We start from the raw sequence: 18,662 nt of genomic DNA on the forward strand, positions 1-18,662 counted from the left end.
AAATAATAAAGCACTTAAAATGAATAGGTATTGTCTTTACAAATATCAAGGTGAATAAATCATAATGTTAATTTATATTATATAATTAATATAATTAGGCCTAAATAAGAATCAAATAGAAGCGAAATAATAACAGATATTTTTCTGCAGTGGTTCAAGTGATTTAAAAATATATCCAAAAAATAATAATATATTTTTCAAATCTGTCAATGATTATATATGAAAATAATATTAATTGGACATTTAATAACTGCAAGGAAAATTTTTAAACAATGAGTGTACACACTATATATGTTTTATTGTTATAAAAATTGGTTTTATACAATAGCAACATTTATTTCTTATCAGCAATAAAATCAGAACATTTGACATTTTATGATAATGTCATTGTCATCACAAATCGCAATTCGCATGTCGTATCAATGTTTCAGTTCTAAGCTTTTATTGGGATTTTGGAATTACTATTACCGAATAATTGATCTTCATAGAACATTACATATTTTTGATGAAAAAATTATACTTGGAATAATTGCAAGTCCTTGAAAGTTTAAAAATATGGTGCGCATACTTTATATTTACTATGAAATCAATATAAAGTGCAATTTTTTAAACAATGTGTTATAAATAATACTATTTAAATTATGAAAGAGTTATATTGGGTTACTTAAATTTCGCCTTGAAATATTTCTCTTCTTTCAACTAGTTGTTTTTAAAAGTTGTAAATAAAGGGTTTATTATTGATACAAATTGTTATATTATGTAGGAGTCTGCAACTGGTTCCGGTAGCGCTGGTGATTGTGAGGGAGAGGAGCAAGAAGATTCTTCTTCTTCATCTCGTCCATCAGTTCAAGAGACCAGCAATGCCTTGAACAATTTGAATTTGAATGATGCGGTTTGTTTGTTTATTTATATGTACATAACAAATGAAAAAAATATTTACATAATGAATGATTTTAATTTGTAATAAAAAATACGAGCCTTTGAGTAATGAATAACATACATGTTAATTTTAGCATTTGTTTATTTATTTTACCTGGAAACAATTTTATAGCGCTGTATGACTATAATAGTCCCAAATCTTATACTGCTTCTTAATAATTAAGTGAAAAAATTTCTTCTATTTGTCTCGTGTAAATCTTGTTTTCTACAATCATAACTAAAACCATTATATTACATAATAATATTATGTTAAGTCATCTTAGATTGCTAAAATCTTAATGTTACATAATTTCATGAACAAATCTCTAGTGCCTTTTGCTTATTTATATATCTTTTTGAATTGGGTTACTTTAAGTATTTTTTAAGTATATTGACCTAAAGAAAACTGAAGACTACTGACTATTGCTGCATATATCACTTATTAGTTTTTCTAATGCAAATATTTTACATTTTGAATGGTGAGGGATTTACTTACTACTTACATTTAAAAATATATTGATAAGTATAAAAAATAAAGTATTCTTTAATTGAATACTATATCATTCATATAGTATTCAATTAAAGAATAATCATCATAGTATATCATTTGACTATCTTTTGGTGCTTATGTTACAGAACAAAGATGTCGAAGACGAGCTCACAGTATTTCGCAGGCAATGGCAAAAGGAATTGGAATCTACTCCATCCACGCAGAATGAAAGCCGATCTCATGTTAAGAAAGAGGTGAAGAAAGAGGAACCTCTGACTGAAGAGGACAAGGTATGAATGAATTTTACTTAGATAAGAAAAATAAGTTTTTATTAATTTTTAAGCTTTTATAACTTTTTCTTTTTATTTAGGCTAAGCAACTGTTCTTACGAGGTGTGGAATTGGAGCGTAGTGGAAAACTTTATGAAGCCATCCAGCACTACAAGAGAGCCATACAAATTCTTCCCGATGTCGAGAGTAGGCTCTATGATGAGTCTGATCTTAGAGATGATACTCCGGAAGGTAATAAATTATGCAATTTTTTATTTTAAGCTTGAAAAACCTTACATTATGTGACAGCTCCTTAAAATCTCCTTGAGGAAAATGTGGATTGACTTTAAAATTGATTAATTTAAGATGGACTGCTCATGCTTTCGTTCTTACACATGCCTTGACCCAACTGGTTAACAAACCCATTAGGATCCCACATAGAGACGGGCAACCACCTTCTCTGCTAGACTTGCTTTTTCTTTTTCATCCCAGTAGAGTATATGGTTAAGGTTTAAGCTCGTCGAAGTCTGGCACTGAAGTCTGAAGGTGATGACAGATAGAACGTCTCTGATATGGCATCAATTGAATATTCAATTCTATATACATTTTCGAAATGCGGTGCTTTATTGTCAGCTTTAATTGCAAGTGTTAGGTTGAGGACCATATATACATACATACATCATCAGCCCGTTTTTGTCCACTGCTGGACATAGGTCTCTCCCAGTGCACGCCACTGTGGTCTTTCTCCGGCTACTCGCATCCAGCTCCTGCCTGCCGCCCTGCGTATATCGTCACTCCACCGTGCCTGAGGACGTCCTACACTACGTTTACCGAGATTTTATTTTAATTTGAGGACCACGTTTTGAAAAATGGACCTTCTTGGAAATAGGACACTGACGACAAACTGCCAGAAAACTTTCAGTTTCGAGAATGAATCAAGTGGTTTTTGATTGTCTATTGAATAAAGTTCCCATTTATTAAATATTATTTTTTTATTTATCTGTTAATGGTAAAATATCCTTGATGTTTTAGAGGAATCAGTGATCGCTGAATCGATCCAGGGGGAACTTGCAGTGGACAGTGACGACGAAGACGCCGTCGAAGGAGAGGACCTGGTGACAAGACTGCAACGAATATTGGCGCGAAAGGGTCACCTGTGCGAGCCCGAGTATCCTACTAAGGTAACGTTTAAACAAACTAACTGACTGAGTTTTTTTTTTTTATGGTAAAGTTTGACGGACGAGCGTATGGGCCACCTGATGGTAAGTGGTCACCATTACCCATAGACAATGACGCTGTAAGAAATATTAAGTATTCCTTAAGTCGTCATTGCGCCACCAACCTTGGGAACTAAGATGTTTGCCTGTAGTTACACTGGCTCACTCACCCTTCAAACCGGAACACAATGGCGGTAGAGTAACTGATGAGTGGGTGGTACCTACCCAGGCGGGCTTGCACAAAGCCCTACCACCAAGTAATGATGAATGAGTCTTTAAAATGAGCCTATATATAATGATCTGTCTGTTTGTTTGTATCGGCATACTAAGGTACTATATGTTTAAATAAACTAAGTCTTTAAAATGGGTCTATATAATATAATGATCTGTCTGTTTGTTTGTTTCGGAAGGGCGGGCACATATCGTGGCTGCCATACGAGGTGCTGCAGCTGGTGCTGCGCTGGGTGGTGGGCGCGGAACTGGACGCGGCGTCGCTGGAGCGCGCGGGCGCCGCGTGCAGAGGCCTGCTCGTGGCGGCGCGCGCGCCCGAGCTGTGGCGCTGCGTGTGCGTCAGGTGCGTATACGATCCTTGTCATATTAGCCTAGAGTTTAGTCGATTCGAGTCGATTAGTGTGTACACCGGTTTCCATGGGTACGCACTCCCTGCGTGTGCGTCAGGTGCGCCCTCGCGACCATATACGATCCTTGTCATATTAGCCTAGAGTTATGAATATAAATATGAATATATGAATATGAGACAACATCACATACATTACTCCGATTCCAATGTAAGTAGCTGAAGCACTTGTGTTATGGAAAATCAGAAGTAACGACGGTACCACAAACACCCAGACCCAAGACAACATAGAAAACTAATGGTAATCTGTAGTGTAAGTGGCGTACCCATGAAAACCGGTGTACACACCACTCGACCACGGAGGTCGCCGAGTTTAACTCTTCCGTGGTCGAGTAGTGTGTACACCGGTTTCCATGGGTTTCACTCCGAGGTCCCGGGTTCGATTCCCAGCCGATGTATGAAAAGTTTATTAGTTTTGTATGTTGTCATGGGTCTGGGTATTTGTGGTACCGTCGTTACTTCTGCTTTTCCATAATACAAGTGTTTAGCTACTTATAATAGGATCAGAGTAATTTATGTCACAGCCTGTAAATTTCCCACTGCTTGGCTAAGGCCTCTGCTTCAATTAAGATGAGGGTTTGGAACTTATTCCACCACGCTGTTCCAATGCGGGTTGGTGGAATTCACATGTGGCAAAATTTCAATGAAATTAGACACATGTAGATTTCCTAACGATGTCTTCCTTCACCGTCGAGCACGAAATGAATTATAAACACAGATTAAGCACATACATATATAGTGGTGCTTGCCTGGGTTTGAACCCGAAATCATCGGTTAAGATGCACGCGTTCTAACCACTCGGCAATCTCAGCTCTTCAATTTCTATGATCTTGTCCAATATTCATTATTATTACTTATCTTATGGAGGTGGTCGGTTCAATCGAACCGAACTTGCTCTATAATAGAATTGGCGAGCAGCCTCAACTCTGCAGCATTCTCGGCTATACATATATGATATGAGGATATGGGATACGGCTCTCCTAGTATACTTCAGCTTCAATACTCTTTATACTATTTAGTTTCAAATACTCGCATAACAATAAACACGTCTTATATTTTGTCTTGATATACAACCGAGCTTCTTAAATCTTCACAATCATTACAAAATCTTCGACCCTTGAAAATCTTGACCGCATTTTCCGCTAGTTAAAATATTAATTAGAATAATTATTCCCTTTTTTTTTTAATTTTCACGTTTGTGGTGCGTCGACGTTCCGGAACAAACTAACGAATTTTTCTATTTCCTTATATTGTGCAGATAAAGGTTATGATTTGTCTATGATTCTTTTGTAACACAAAGATACTCTATGGTCAGGACGTGGGGCATAGAGTGCGGCACTCCCCGCGCGCACGGCTACTCGAGCTGGCGGCACATGTACGTGGAGCGAGCGCGGCTCAACCTGCACGGATGCTACATCAGCAAGACCACGTACCTGCGACACGGGGAGAACAGCTTCCAGGATCACCTCTACCGGCCCTGGTACCTCATAGACTACTACCGCTACCTCAGGTAAACAGATTACCTAATATAGTATTTTTTTTTTAATTTTATTGTATAGGTTGGCGGACGAGCATATGGGCCACCTGATGGAAAGTGGTCACCATCACCCATAGACAATGACGCTGTAAGAAATATTAATTATTCGTCAATGTGCCACCAACCTTGGGCACTACGATGATATGTCCCTTGTGCCTGTAGTTACACTGGCTCACTCACCCTTCAAACCGGAACACAACAATACTGCGTACTGTTGTTTGGCAGTAGAATATCTGATGAGTGGGTGGTACCTACCCAGGCGGGCTTGCACAAAGCCCTACCACCAAGTAAAGTAGAGTATAGTATGACACAAATTAGATGTAGCATCGGAAAATGCAATGGAATGAAAATGAAACCGATTACTGCCGATTTACACAACCAATAGAAATAGCTCCCTATCGCGTCACTCGACGCTGTTCGTAGCTATAGATTCACGCGTCAGAGAAAGCAAGTGCATGTAAATCGACACGTCAAATTGACGAATATATTAGGTCATATGATATTACAAGTTATTACGTTAGTGCAAAGATCATATTCGCATGAGACATAAATATTAATAATTTGGGATGGTGTACCTATTTCGGATGTGATCGGTTTTACGAATTTTGTCGATGCTACATCTAAGTTGTCTCGTACTATATATTAATAATTTCGTTTCATCCGTGAACTTATTTTTGATACTGATACAACATTGTTTTAAATCTATATTAATATTATAAATGTGAAAATAATTCTGTCTGTGTGTCGTTCTTTCAAGACCAAACCGCTGAACCGAATTTGATGAAGTTTGGTATGAAGCAAACTTGAACTCCAAGAAAGGACTTGCATGTCTTGCTTTTTTGCCTGACACATGACAACCAATACCCTAAAACGGGCAAAACCGTAATACAACAATAATTGATTATTGTATTAGATTAGATTTTATCAATAGTCTGACCTGTATGGATTACAAAAGATTTAAAGTCTCATGTTAAATTTTCTTCTACAAATAAGGCTTATATTGTACTAGTAAAAATTATATTGTTGATAAGACTAGTTGATTTCTAGGCAAGATATACTTGTCTTGTATTAATTAAACTGGTGGAAAAGACTAGTTACTGAGTTTCTATCCGGTTATTTTCGGTAGAATCTACTTTCGGAATCAGTGTTATTTTACCCACATGAGGCTGTTGAAATAACCTATAAGAATATTTTCCACAAAAACTACACCCATTTATTTTTGTACTAAAACTGCTGTATTGAATTTGAACGGTATCTTTATTTATTTAATTTTATGTAATTAGATTGTATATAAATTGTTGCCAAGACGAGATTAATTGTAAAATAGTCCAAGTCAGATCTTCTAGTAAAATGTTGTTTCAGATTCTTCCCAGAAGGATTGGTGCTAATGTACACCACAGCTGACGAGCCGGCGGCGTGCGTGGGACACCTCAAGAACCGCGACACCAAGAATAACCCGGGGATCGTGTCGGGGCACTATCGGCTAGTTGGAGACACGGTGTGTATTAGTTACACGGCTTTGATATTGATATTGATTTGATTTGATAGATGGTAGAGCTTTTTACAAGCTGAGATGGCCAAGTGGTTAGAACGCATGCATCTTAACCGATGTTCAGTTCAAACCCAGACAAGCACCACTATATATATATATATATTTTGATTTAATTTGAGTTTATAATTCATCTCGTTCTCGGCGTGAAGGAAAACATTGTAAGGAAACCAGAATGTGACTAATTTCAACGAAATTGTGCCACATGTGGATCCAACAACCCGCTTTGGAGCAGCGGTGTGAAATAATATATAAAAATATTGAAAAATAGTAATTACTGAGTTTCTTGCCGGTTCTTCTCGGTAGAATCTACTTTTTAAATCGATGGTAGCTTCACTCAATTTAGTTATTAAATGACGATTCAAAAGTGTTTGTAAAAGATTAATTGAATGCAGTATATTTTGATTTTATGCTCCTAGCCTTCTCCTCTAAGGAGTCTCCATGACTGTATGTTGTTTAATTGCATTCAGGTCGTGATTCTGATAAAGAAAGCGAGCAACGAGAAGAAGCTGTCGCAGGCCACCCACACGCGGTTCCGCGCGCGCCGCAAGGAGCCGCACGACCAGCACGAGCAGGTGTTCCACATGGTACGCGCACACACACCCTGCGCATTGTGCACAGAGACGAAAATGTATTAATGGTGCAAAATATACAGGGTTATTGGTAACTCGACGTATATCCGTTAGGAGGTGATTGGGGTGACTATTTGCATTAATTTTAATCCCTATATGCATGATCCAAAAGTCACCCATTTTTGAGTTATCACGTTTTTTAACTTTTTTCAAAATTTGTCAAAAATGCAACTTCAAAAATTTATTTAAAAAAAGTTTCAATTAAAATCTATTTTTTTTCTTTTGTTTTATAAAAACGATTAAACACTGGATATTTGTCAATATTTAAACAATAATTATCGGTCCTAATTTAAAAATTCCAGACGGAAAATGAATTTTTTTCAACTATTTTTAGATTTTTTTTCCTCAAAAATGCCTTAATAACTAAAAAAATCACTATGAAACTTGGCCTGCAGATTATTTTAAAAACATAACCGTTTTCTTAGCTTTTTAAAAATGTATAGAAAGAAGGAAATTATTTAAAATCAATCGAAATAAAATGACCGGAAAGGACGCTGGTGGAAATTCGTAGTCGAACATGAACGAATTATACTAAAGGTCGCTCTTTAAAATTCTCACAAAATTAACTAAAAATAAAAACCAATGAAAAAAACCTTACTTAGTTGTTACTTGTATATATCTACGAAAATTGTTACGTGTATCTGATTGCGCTTGAGAAAGGTCCTACTTCTTCAGCGTAAGCAAGATTAATTGCCTGCAAATAATTAATTAATGCTTTTGTGTAAATAATGTGTGAACCAAAGGTGGTACCAAATTTCATCAAATTCGGTTCCATAGTTTAACCGTGAAATAACAACAGCCAGCCAGAGGAAATAATACGCAAGTGATCCCTCAGGAGCTGCAAGTTCGCAACGTGCGGCGGCGGCGCAACTGGCAGCTGGTGTGGCGGCGCTACGCCGTGTCCACGCGGCGCGACCAGTGGTCGGCCTTCGAGCTGGCGCCCAACAAGTTCCCGCCCTTCGCCTTCAGCGCCGTGCGCGCCTACACCGCCGACAGCTCGGCGCCGCTGCTCTGCTCTTCTGCCTGGGGAGCGCCTGCCCCCCCCCCCCCCATCGATACCGAAACACGCCTGCCGCCACCCATCGGCTCAATACCGAAACATATTACCGAGCCTTCCTCTAGATGCCCCAAACTATATAAATGCTTTAGAAGAAGGAATGGCGTGTTGTTGCTGCGTGACAGCGCGCCTGTCATTAAAATTGTAGATAAAGATAAATTCTCATTTTGAGGATAAACTTTCGGATTATTTTTTAAGGGTAGAAAAATGTTAGTACTTCCCTACCAAAATATATAGCATATTAATTAAAAAAATATTCTTTATATAATTGTTTTCGGGTGTATAGTGCTACATAATTAATTTTTAATCATAAAGTTATTATTTATTTTATATTTCAATTCAATTTTAAAACAAGTTTTTTTTTTCTTTTAGATTTTGAAACCCGCGCGTCTGCAAGTAAAAATTGATATTTTATTTTTGATTGCTGTTTAAATTTAGAATATAAGAGTTGTTCCAAAAATGCTGCTTTTTATTTTTGTAGAAAAACTAAAAAAAAAATAATTATATTAAAAATATTAATTGTTGCACATTTTCATATACATATTATCTTTTTAAAAAGCGAATAGTCTTTTATGAAAAATATTTCGAAGAATTAAATACAGTTGTTAATTACTAAGCTTTTTTTTTATTAAAGGCAAAGGTAGATGTGAAAAAAAAGTGAAATTGACTCCTCTATATGATGGTTGTGTATTTTGTAATTATAGAATATTATTTTTAATTCGCACCTGCAATGCGGTTGGTTTACTTTGATTAAATGCTGTAATATATTTTGAAGATAAAATTAAATGTTGTTAAATATGTAAGGTGTGATATTATTTATCTAAGACCCGAAATCTTGCCTTTGATTTCCAATTATTTTGTATGGCAACACTATATTATAATAATTTAATAATATGTATTATAAATAAAATAAATGTATAAATAATTTTATAAAGTATATCTACGAATTATTATTGTAATTTTTTTATTTCTATTTATTCGTTTTAAGTGATAAAAATAATTGATGAAATATATAATTACAATTACACGCCCGTAATTTGAAATTATACTATTATTAGGTATATCCGTTTCACTGTAGTTATTTGTCGAGAGAATCGTCCATTTTTTGGAATTATTTTAAAAAAATAGTACTTTTTGGCGTCTTAACAATTAGTCCAACTACGTCTCCTTTTTGGAAGGTTTTCAATCTGACATAATTATGGGCTAACTGACTTAACAATTGTCAATAAATTATGTGAAACTGTATAACTAATAATAGAATATATATGAATATATTATATAATTATGTACATATAATATAAACTTATAAATAAGAAGCTTATATATAAGTAAAAGATACATGTCAGTTTATTTCAAGTTACCTACAGTAAAATTTCGTTTGATAGTTCTGATAAGGCAACAGTACATATATATGAGGACGCATTAAACTTAAAATCTTGCCTTGCCTTTACTAGTCTTAAGAAAAGTTTTAATATGCCTGCATACCTTTCGTTCGTTGATTTGACACATTGTATGCGTCAGGCAAGCTCTATTAGTTACACAATATCTACTTGCTATCCTTTTTAAGTCTACACGGCAAAAAGAGATAACATTATATAGAAACAATCCTGAAAGAGTTTTTAATAGATTTTTTACCACAGAGTCGATATCAATGGCAACAGACTAAAAATTTAATTTTCACTTTTTTTTAAATTAATATAACAGATATTTACACCATGAAGATATTTTTAAATGAGACACTACAAATTGTAAACAAAATAATATTTATAATTGAATTAGGAATTAATGCTAAAATACAATTTGTATTTTTTTTAATTTAACGTTTTGGCCATGTTATATTAAAATGTTAGAATCCAGAATGTCCAGCTTTTTTGTAGTTACATTATTTTCTGTGTGAACTGATGAAGTACAAAAACTATCCCTAATATATACTAACGCTAAGGTAGATTTTTTTTGCAATGCAAAGTGTTTAAAGGAATTTTTGCAATGCAATGTGTTTAAATTGTCAGCTAAGAAAATTAAGCAAGCTTACTTAACGCTTAAGATTGTATAATAAACGTTTTAGGGATTAAATGTGTCAAACGTTTTTTTCTTATGTTCTAGTTTTAAAAAAAGGAATAAATTTAATTAAAAAATAGTTTAGGTGTGGTTATTTTACCAGTCTATCCAAGACATTGATAATATATTCAATTTTTATGAATTTAAATAAGTTTAACGCCAAAGTTTTTCTAGCTAGGGAGCTACCAAAAATAATTTTTGCAAATGATTCTCAAATGTATCTCATAGAGACTTAAGAATCATAAGTACATACACACCTGTTTCTTAGCTTTTATAATTCTGAGTAATTTTTTCATACATATACATCGAAAGCACAGCCTGTATAATTGCTGGGCTAAGACTAAGACCTCCTTCCCTTTTTAAAGTAGAGTTTTGAGAAGAATAATTTTTAAAAGTAAAATTACATCTAAGTTTTTCTTTAGTCACTACTACGTTTCGCGATGAAATACATCGCCCAAAATGTTTTGAATTTAATTTCGTGTTTTTGATTATTTTAGCAAAATATTTGGTACCAAAAATTCTAAATTTATGTTCAGTAATTACGAAAATTAACTACATAAGAGTGACGGAATCAAACTGAATTCTGAAATTTAATAAAATATATAATAAATTTAACAAAATGTTCCCCAAGTCTCCAATATTTCTTAAAGGCATTTATCAGGTATGTTCCACCTTACCCCAGATATCTGATTTCTTGTTAACTGCTATATAAAGTTTTACAGTTCTAGTCTATTCTAACCTTAGCTATTAATACCACCGCGCAACTCTTTATCATAAATAATATCATTTATTTTAAAATTTAATTTATTTGAATTCGGTATGTTCTTTAAAGAGTTACTTGCCCCAAAATGTCAAAAAAAACTGCTAGTTTTAGCCGTCAGTTATTCTACCGCCAAATAACAGTACACAGTATTTTTGTGTTCCGGTTCGAAGGGTGAGTGAGCCAGTGTAACTACAGGCTCAAGGACATAACATCTTAGTTCCCAAGGTTGGTGGCACATTGACAATGTAAGGTAATATATCTTACAGCGTCATTGTCTATGGGCGATGGTGACCACTTTCCATCAGGTGACCCACTAGCTCATCCGCCAACCTATAAAAAAAAAATCTCCATAACCAGGGCTGCTCGCGATTAGACACAATCGAAGACGTATTTATATGAATGACACATGAAGAGATCAGACAAGATCTCCTGTATTGGGTGATGAATAGACTCTTGATACTGTTTATGATTTTTAAAATGTGGTTTTTATTAAATTCAGATGTTTGGTGGTGAAAGAGCAGAAGACTCTTACAGACAGAATAGCTTTTGTAAATACAATATTAGTAAAGATAATTTTAATTCGTAGAGGCAGTGATTTTTACAATCGATTATCAATGTGATATAGAAACTGGGATACATCTATAATAAGTAAGTAAATATTTTCATAATATGTATGTTATGTAGATAAATTAAATAGATGATTGGTTTGTGAGTGCCATAATATGAGTTAGCCTTTGAAGTGGAGATTAATTGATACAAAATCACGAGACGTGGATGAGTAATCGTTTACAAAAATTAAAGTCTGGTGAAGGAAAACTTTTCTGACAGGACACATTTGACGATTTACCTTGGAAGTAGCGTCGAATTTGGCCGTCGAGTACTTTCTTGGGCTGTTCTTCATAAACATATATAACTGTAAGTCAGCTTACAGTAAATTATATTTTAAATAAATAAGTATTTTTTTTTATGAAAAATCCGTGCTGTAATTTTACAAAGATATTGTTATCCATATATTTTTGTAGTGTTCCACTCGTGGTGCCGGACATTATATGTGTTTACACTCGTGCTCGGCTGTGAAGGGGAAGATATAGATAGGGGATAGATATCGTATACAAACCTAAACACAGTCCAACATTGGATTAACTTAGAGCAATACTGTATAATGTAGTTTGCTTTAGAAATGCAATTTAGTATGGCTTACTATTTATTAAGTTAACAACCTGCAATTATATCTGCAGTAATATGTTTATATATTGACGAAGAGTCAATGTAACTTAACTGCATCACAAACACGGAACGGATTGCAGGCATTTAAATAAAAGAGGTGATTACATATTTAAATTTTTATTTTATACACATTCTCAAATCGTACTCGACTAGAAATGAAACAACGTCTAATGACTATAAATTTATTTTTTTTTCAATTATAGTTATATATTATTTCTTTGTTAATAATTTATTTACATATTCACGATATTACATCATCGAACGTTCTACAACTACTGGTGGGAATCTCTTCCCGGCGAGCGCCCGGTGACCGGCCTTGAGCCCGAGGCGTCAGATGAGGCGCTCGCTGAGCCAGATTCAGGAGTCGGGCGGGGCGCGGGGGGGCGGCGGCGCGGGAGGCGCGGGCGGCGCGGGGGGCGCCAGCACCGGCTCCGTGCTGCGCCGCCGCACCTTGCCGCGCTTCTTCAGCATGGTGGCCTGCGGGCAGCGCGCCACTGAGCCGGGCCGGCGTCACGGGCCCGCCGCGGGGCCCGCGCCCGACCCGCGCTTCGTTTTCTTCAGCATCGTCGCCTGCCGGTCACACACACCCGCTCACCTCGGCCCGAGATCGAGAGTACGCCCCGGTGCGGGATTTTACGTCGTCCTACGCTATTACCGCCAATTATTGGCTACTTTGCGTTCCTGTGCGACTTTCATTACTTTAAAGTTATTTTTAAGACAGTCGAACTAGTAATTCGTCATGGTCGAAGTGATCAAATAATTAGGATATTCTTAATCGATATCTTAAAACGACTTCTTCAATTCGTTTTGTTGAAGAAGTGTCGTGTAAAATCCCGCACTCGGCTGTATGAGTACCCATATTTTTAAATTTAATATAACATTTATTTTTGTGTTATTGGTCTCGGGCATTGACCGCGTTTTCACTGAACGAACATTCCAGTACGTTGGCGATACATACACGATCAAAGCAAATGTTAGTTCGTTGGGCAGCGCCGGCTCGGGGCTGTGACCGGCGAAGGGACTTTGTGAAATCACACGACAAGCTAATTCATTCACAAAGTACTTTGTATTTATAAATAGCATGAGCCGTATGAACTCGATTCTGAGCTAAAAATTATAATTTATCAAAACTAGTTTCAAACTGTGACACTAACTCTAAATGCCGCGTGCGATGCGCGGTTATGTTATGTACCAAATATATTCTGGTCATTTGCAAATGTCACTGTAACTTATCAAGCTGCAGTCGAAACATCGATCCTGAACTTTGCATTAAAACGGACTCTAACAGAAGTGCTATGAACTTGTTTTATTTACCAATATAGGGAACTGTATTTTAATGTTGAAAAGTTCAGAATTGCTTCTTAAAGGTACAGTAACATTGTGGAATATTGTTAAAGAAAAGGGTGATTTTGTCATCGTAGGGCCGGCGCTGTCTCGGGCAGTGAATACGCGGGCGTAGCGTGGATAGTGCAGCGATCATACTAAGTTAGCTGAGCTCGATGTAAAGCAGAGAGAAGGCCAAAATAATATTTACGCCAGCATGCACCTAACCATGGAAACATGCGTGACACATTCACATGTAATCGGGGCTCTCATTTTAATTGAAATTTCTTCGGTTAACTTGAACGCAAATGTTTGTACGAGATATTTCAAGTTTTTTATAAAATAAAAAACGAATTTAAGTACAGCTAAACTTACTCTAAGCTATGAATTTAAAATTTCTGACGTATCACTAAATGGAGAAAATGGAAAACTGATCTAAAAGCTGTAAATTTCTGTTAATTTAATAGCAAACAATTCAACTTAATATTATTTTACAAATACTACACGCATCGAGCCAGTGAGAAAATTTTCAAGCTTGTGGATGAAACATAGCAAACAAAAGGTATAACAAAATAAGTATTGAAGAGTAACTTTCTAAAGAGATATACATCCAATTAACATTTCAATGGATTATCTATTTATTGTCTGTGAGAAGTTACTGATATTTTACTTGAAAAACCATATTAATTCCATTTTATTTTAGAAACCGCCTCGTAAGGAAATACATAAGCCGTTCCGTTACTCTTTAATACTCATATCAGAAGGTTTGTGAGTTTGAACATACCTTAAGCGCGGACTTGAGCACGACCACCTCGCTTGGCGCCGCCACCCACGGTTCTCCGTCCACTTGCACCGGGATCTCGCTCCGCAGGTTGATCTTAATGTGACCACCCTGCAACCAGACGGACGAATATCTTTATTCATCGAATATACGCACTTTCTTATGATGTTTTAGGCTATATGTCAGATGCCTGTAAAACATTAATCCTTCCGCTGAACTTTAATAGCAATTTAAGCAAGTCCAAGCGGTATCTTCTCTGCTAGCCACCTACATACCTGTGCTATCCGCATGGCACCGCGCAGACCAGACTGGATCTGCCCGAGATGGACTACACCGGTCACACCCACCACCTCCAACATGCCGTCCCAATGGTTAGGCTTGTTGAACTGATCGTCTTTCTCAGGACCCCATGGATTCGCGCCTGACCCCCAGCTTTTTAGAAAAAACAGAAAGTCTGAGTAATTTCCAATATGGGTTCTAATTTGATTTAGTTTATATAACATCTTACATGTAATTGGCACTGCCCTCTTTAATATGCAATCTAAGCATTTGAACGTATGTTCCTTTAATCTTAAATGTCTTAATACTAAGTATTGGCAATGAGTCCTCGAATACTCCTCGTGTGTAGTTATTAGCAACGATTACCTACTTATTATGTTTAAATTTGAATTCATTCCCTGATTAGCGTTTACTGGTCGCTTTATAAATCGTGTATATTGTCAATGCAATGCCTTATGCTATGCTAATATATTAACGTATGTGATATTAATGCTGAGAAAAATATTAAAATTAAGTAACAATTTGTAATGTATTTTCATTGCTAGATCTTCTCCTTCTGCTCTAGATTAATAAATATATGTCGTGTATTTCATTCGACACATATAGATTTCCTCTCGTCGTTATCCTTCAGCAAAGAGGTATGTTATGGGCTAAATTATAGTTCTCTGGTGTTTTAGACCGATTTTGTATCTACGATTCAATTAAGATTTTAATCCTGTATATACATTTGATTGAAAACTGAAATACTCATGAATATATAAGACTTCTAAGGTGTGGTGTGCGTATTACCTAAGAATATTCAATATGATGATGCCCTCGACGGCAGGCAGGTCGACAGGTTTGCCGTCCACCTCGAGTTTAACCGCCTTGTGCAAGTCCTTGCACATTTTGCGTCCTACCATCTTACGTAGGCCCATCTTAACGTAGACGCCCTTGTTGCGTAACCTTTGGGTCAGATGTGACATGTGTTATATAAATGCTATGTATTTTATGCTGACGTATTTAGGCTTTCTTTTTTAGCCACAATCATATATATTTTTTAAAACTAAACTGAACAGTTTTATAGAAAAAAATGTGTTATTCAATATTCTACTCATTTTAATTTTAATTTGGAGTATTTTATTTTTATTTTTTACCTGCTGTTGAACTTGTTAGGGTTTTCTTCACGAGCATTGTGGAAGTCGAGGCAGAGGTCAGCGTCGATGCCGATACCGAAGTAGTTGTTCATGACGAGGATTTGTGAGTTATCTTCGCTCTGAGAGCCTGTCAGAAATAGTTTTATACATAACTATTCAGATGCTTTATCATTTTACTTTTAAATTTTCAAAATGTTTCACTAGTTTACCAGGGGCTTTGATTATTCCGTTACTCTTTAAAATAGCTGCATGATTTATACTATATAGCTTTTATTGTAAGGGTTATTTAATGGAACGGGAAAGTCATAGAGTTGACACTAAATCTCCGTTAAAAATAATTAATGGTACTTCGATATTGACAATGCGCAGAGGACGGTCGGATCGTAAAATATTTTTTTTGTTGTGTTTGATTATTTTTATATTATCTGTCTTCGATATTAAAGAGATTTTGTTATATTAATAAACATTATTATCAACATAATTATAAATGAAATATTATTAATTTTATCATAAATGAACAAGGTACCATACCCGGCAGTTGCTTGGACAGTTCCTTAGGTTCGTCCTGCTTGTCCTCGGGGTGGAAGACCACGGTCCAACGGTCGAGGCGGATCTCCTCCGCGTCGATGACGTCACGCAGCAGCGACAGCGGGTCCTCGCAGCCCGTGTAACCCGAGCCCCAGCGCAGCACGCGGGCTAGGTCGTTACCTGCGGGGCCACATTGTCAAATATACGAAACGTCATAGATCTGCCCTGCTTTAATTCGGCCACATTGTCAAATATAGACGAAACGTCATAGAATTGCCATGATATAGCTATAATTCCGTTATCTACCTAAACTCAATTATGAGCTATTTCCAAAAAACACAGTAAAAATATAAACCTATGAAACTTATCTGTGATAAGACTATGAAATTTTTCAAAACTAATCAAAATATCACAAAAACGAGTATATATGTCGACAGAGGATTTTTTTTCTTATTAATATACCAACAAAAGTATGTAGTAAAGATGTAGATGAAGATCATTTAATGGCACTTTTTTATACCAGAAATAGACAAAGTTTTCTTAAACTATTTACACTTTTTTCTTCTCCACAAACGTCCGCACGACTTATACGTTTTTAATCTTTAATTTGGAAATAGAAAGATATTTTCCAGGGCTTACCGGTGCCGAGAGGCACTATCGCGCATGGTGGGTTTGAACACTGTGAATCTTGTCCCACGTTGTCGAGGCATTGCAGGACCCAACCGATGGTACCGTCCCCGCCGCACACGAGAATTTTGTAGTTCGGGATATGGCGGAACACGTACAATCTAAACGCAATGGAATATCATTTAAACAATGACGCAAACTAACTCTACTTCAATAAGCTTACAAAGTTTTTTATCAACATAAGTTTTGGTATTGAAGACTAAATTTGGTAATAATATTATTCTAAAACAGTATTTATCGATAATATATAATTTTTAGTGGAGAGAAAGTAGATTTTAAAGACGTACCCAGGTAATGGTCCGCCATTCTCCAGATCGAACACTTGATAAGGGTTGAGGAGTTTGCGGAAGGAAGAAATAAGTTCAAGTCCCTGACAGCCGCCAGACTTGACATTCACGAACACCAGCAACGGCTTAACGCCGGATGGCACCATCGACGGTTCGATGCTGGGTAGCAGCATCACTAAAGAATAACCAACGTGTTATTGCGGTCCACATCGCTGATGATTCAAAAATTCAGCAGGGAGTACGGCAGTGATCAAATCTTATTGATGAAATTTAACCGCAGTGCTATTCTGTAAGACCTAACATCAAACTTAACTCGTGTAAAGTTGTAGTGATTTATTGTTCCAATTTTATAATAATTCACTATTAATGTAGCTGTGATTTCACGTTCGTGCCTTACGTAGAGTTATTGTATTAATAGAATAGTTTTATTGAACAATATTAAAAATAAAGTGAAAAGAAGATCCGATTAAAAACATCTGGTCCTCTATACAAAAAAAATTACGCCTTAAGTCATTACAAATTTAGCTGTCAGTCAAGCAAGTCACGCAGATGTGTACAGGTACAGACTAGCACTTTCTACTTTCATTTTATTTATTTGAAGTATGAATTCTATGTTTAGTCTGTTACCTAATAAATGCTTATCTTCATATTTGGCCTCTCGGAGCGCGTAGAGCGCGCGCACTGCCTTGCTGGCATCCTCGTATGTGATCACCATTGATCCATATTCATAATAGATTGGGCCGATTGATGTGAACTTGTTCTCTGTTGGATTTTATGATGCTTTTTAGGAAATCAGCTATATTTTAATTCAAATACATTAAAACAATGTTATTAGTATACGACAAAAATCGGTAGATGTAAAGTTATAAAGTTTGGTACTAATACTTATTCAGTAATTGCACTGACCGGCACCGAGGAATTCAACTAAGATGTTCTCATAGTTCCGCTCGGACAGGCCGGGCGGCAGCGACGCCACGAACAGCGCCAGCGTGGGCCCATGCGGGTCGCGGCGCGGCTGCAGGTAGAAGCGAGCCAGCTCCATGCGCCGCACGGACTCGCGCGCCAGCCGCACCAGGATGCGCCACGGACGCTCGTCCTCCTCCAGCACTCGCTCCGACACTGGCGCGTTAACGATTAACCGACTCGTTTTTATAATCAAGGAGTGATTTAGAGCGTGTCAACGAAAACATTTTTAGATAATATAACAACAACAACAGCTGTAAACTTTGCACAGCTGCTCTAAGGTCTCCTCTCCCTTTGAGGAGATGGTTTGGAACATATTCGTCC

At 36.4% G+C, this 18,662-nt stretch overlaps 2 protein-coding genes across 7 annotated transcripts in view; one reads left to right on the forward strand and one right to left on the reverse strand.

Annotated features, from left to right (window-relative positions):
• Positions 1-376: 376 nt before the first annotated feature.
• LOC124535096 (F-box only protein 9) lies at positions 377-9,109 on the forward strand. The gene is made up of 11 exons (XM_047111161.1): positions 377-558; positions 764-892; positions 1,555-1,698; positions 1,779-1,929; positions 2,710-2,858; positions 3,305-3,468; positions 4,847-5,041; positions 6,431-6,566; positions 7,088-7,204; positions 8,085-8,275; positions 8,679-9,109. Coding segments are annotated over exons 1-11 (1,380 nt in total). The 5' UTR covers positions 377-555; the 3' UTR covers positions 8,680-9,109.
• A 3,346-nt stretch (positions 9,110-12,455) lies between these two features.
• Positions 12,456-18,662, reverse strand: part of LOC124535095 (diacylglycerol kinase theta) — a 32,460-nt gene continuing 26,253 nt past the window's right edge. For 5 of the 6 annotated variants that reach the window (XM_047111155.1, XM_047111156.1, XM_047111159.1 and 2 more), the window contains 10 exons: positions 18,282-18,494; positions 18,003-18,137; positions 17,376-17,550; positions 17,041-17,189; positions 16,405-16,581; positions 15,874-16,000; positions 15,527-15,682; positions 14,734-14,890; positions 14,462-14,569; positions 12,456-12,831 (listed from right to left, as the gene is read on the reverse strand). In XM_047111155.1, coding sequence (XP_046967111.1) covers positions 12,712-12,831; positions 14,462-14,569; positions 14,734-14,890; positions 15,527-15,682; positions 15,874-16,000; positions 16,405-16,581; positions 17,041-17,189; positions 17,376-17,550; positions 18,003-18,137; positions 18,282-18,494 — 1,517 coding nt within the window. In that variant the 3' untranslated portion in view covers positions 12,456-12,711. Of the gene's footprint in view, positions 12,925-14,461; positions 14,570-14,733; positions 14,891-15,526; positions 15,683-15,873; positions 16,001-16,404; positions 16,582-17,040; positions 17,190-17,375; positions 17,551-18,002; positions 18,138-18,281; positions 18,495-18,662 lie in introns of all 6 variants that reach the window. The other variant, XM_047111158.1, reaches the window with a different exon arrangement.

Source organism: Vanessa cardui, chromosome 14 (genome assembly GCF_905220365.1).
Source record: "Vanessa cardui chromosome 14, ilVanCard2.1, whole genome shotgun sequence".
Classification (NCBI taxonomy): Eukaryota; Metazoa; Arthropoda; class Insecta; order Lepidoptera; family Nymphalidae; genus Vanessa; species Vanessa cardui.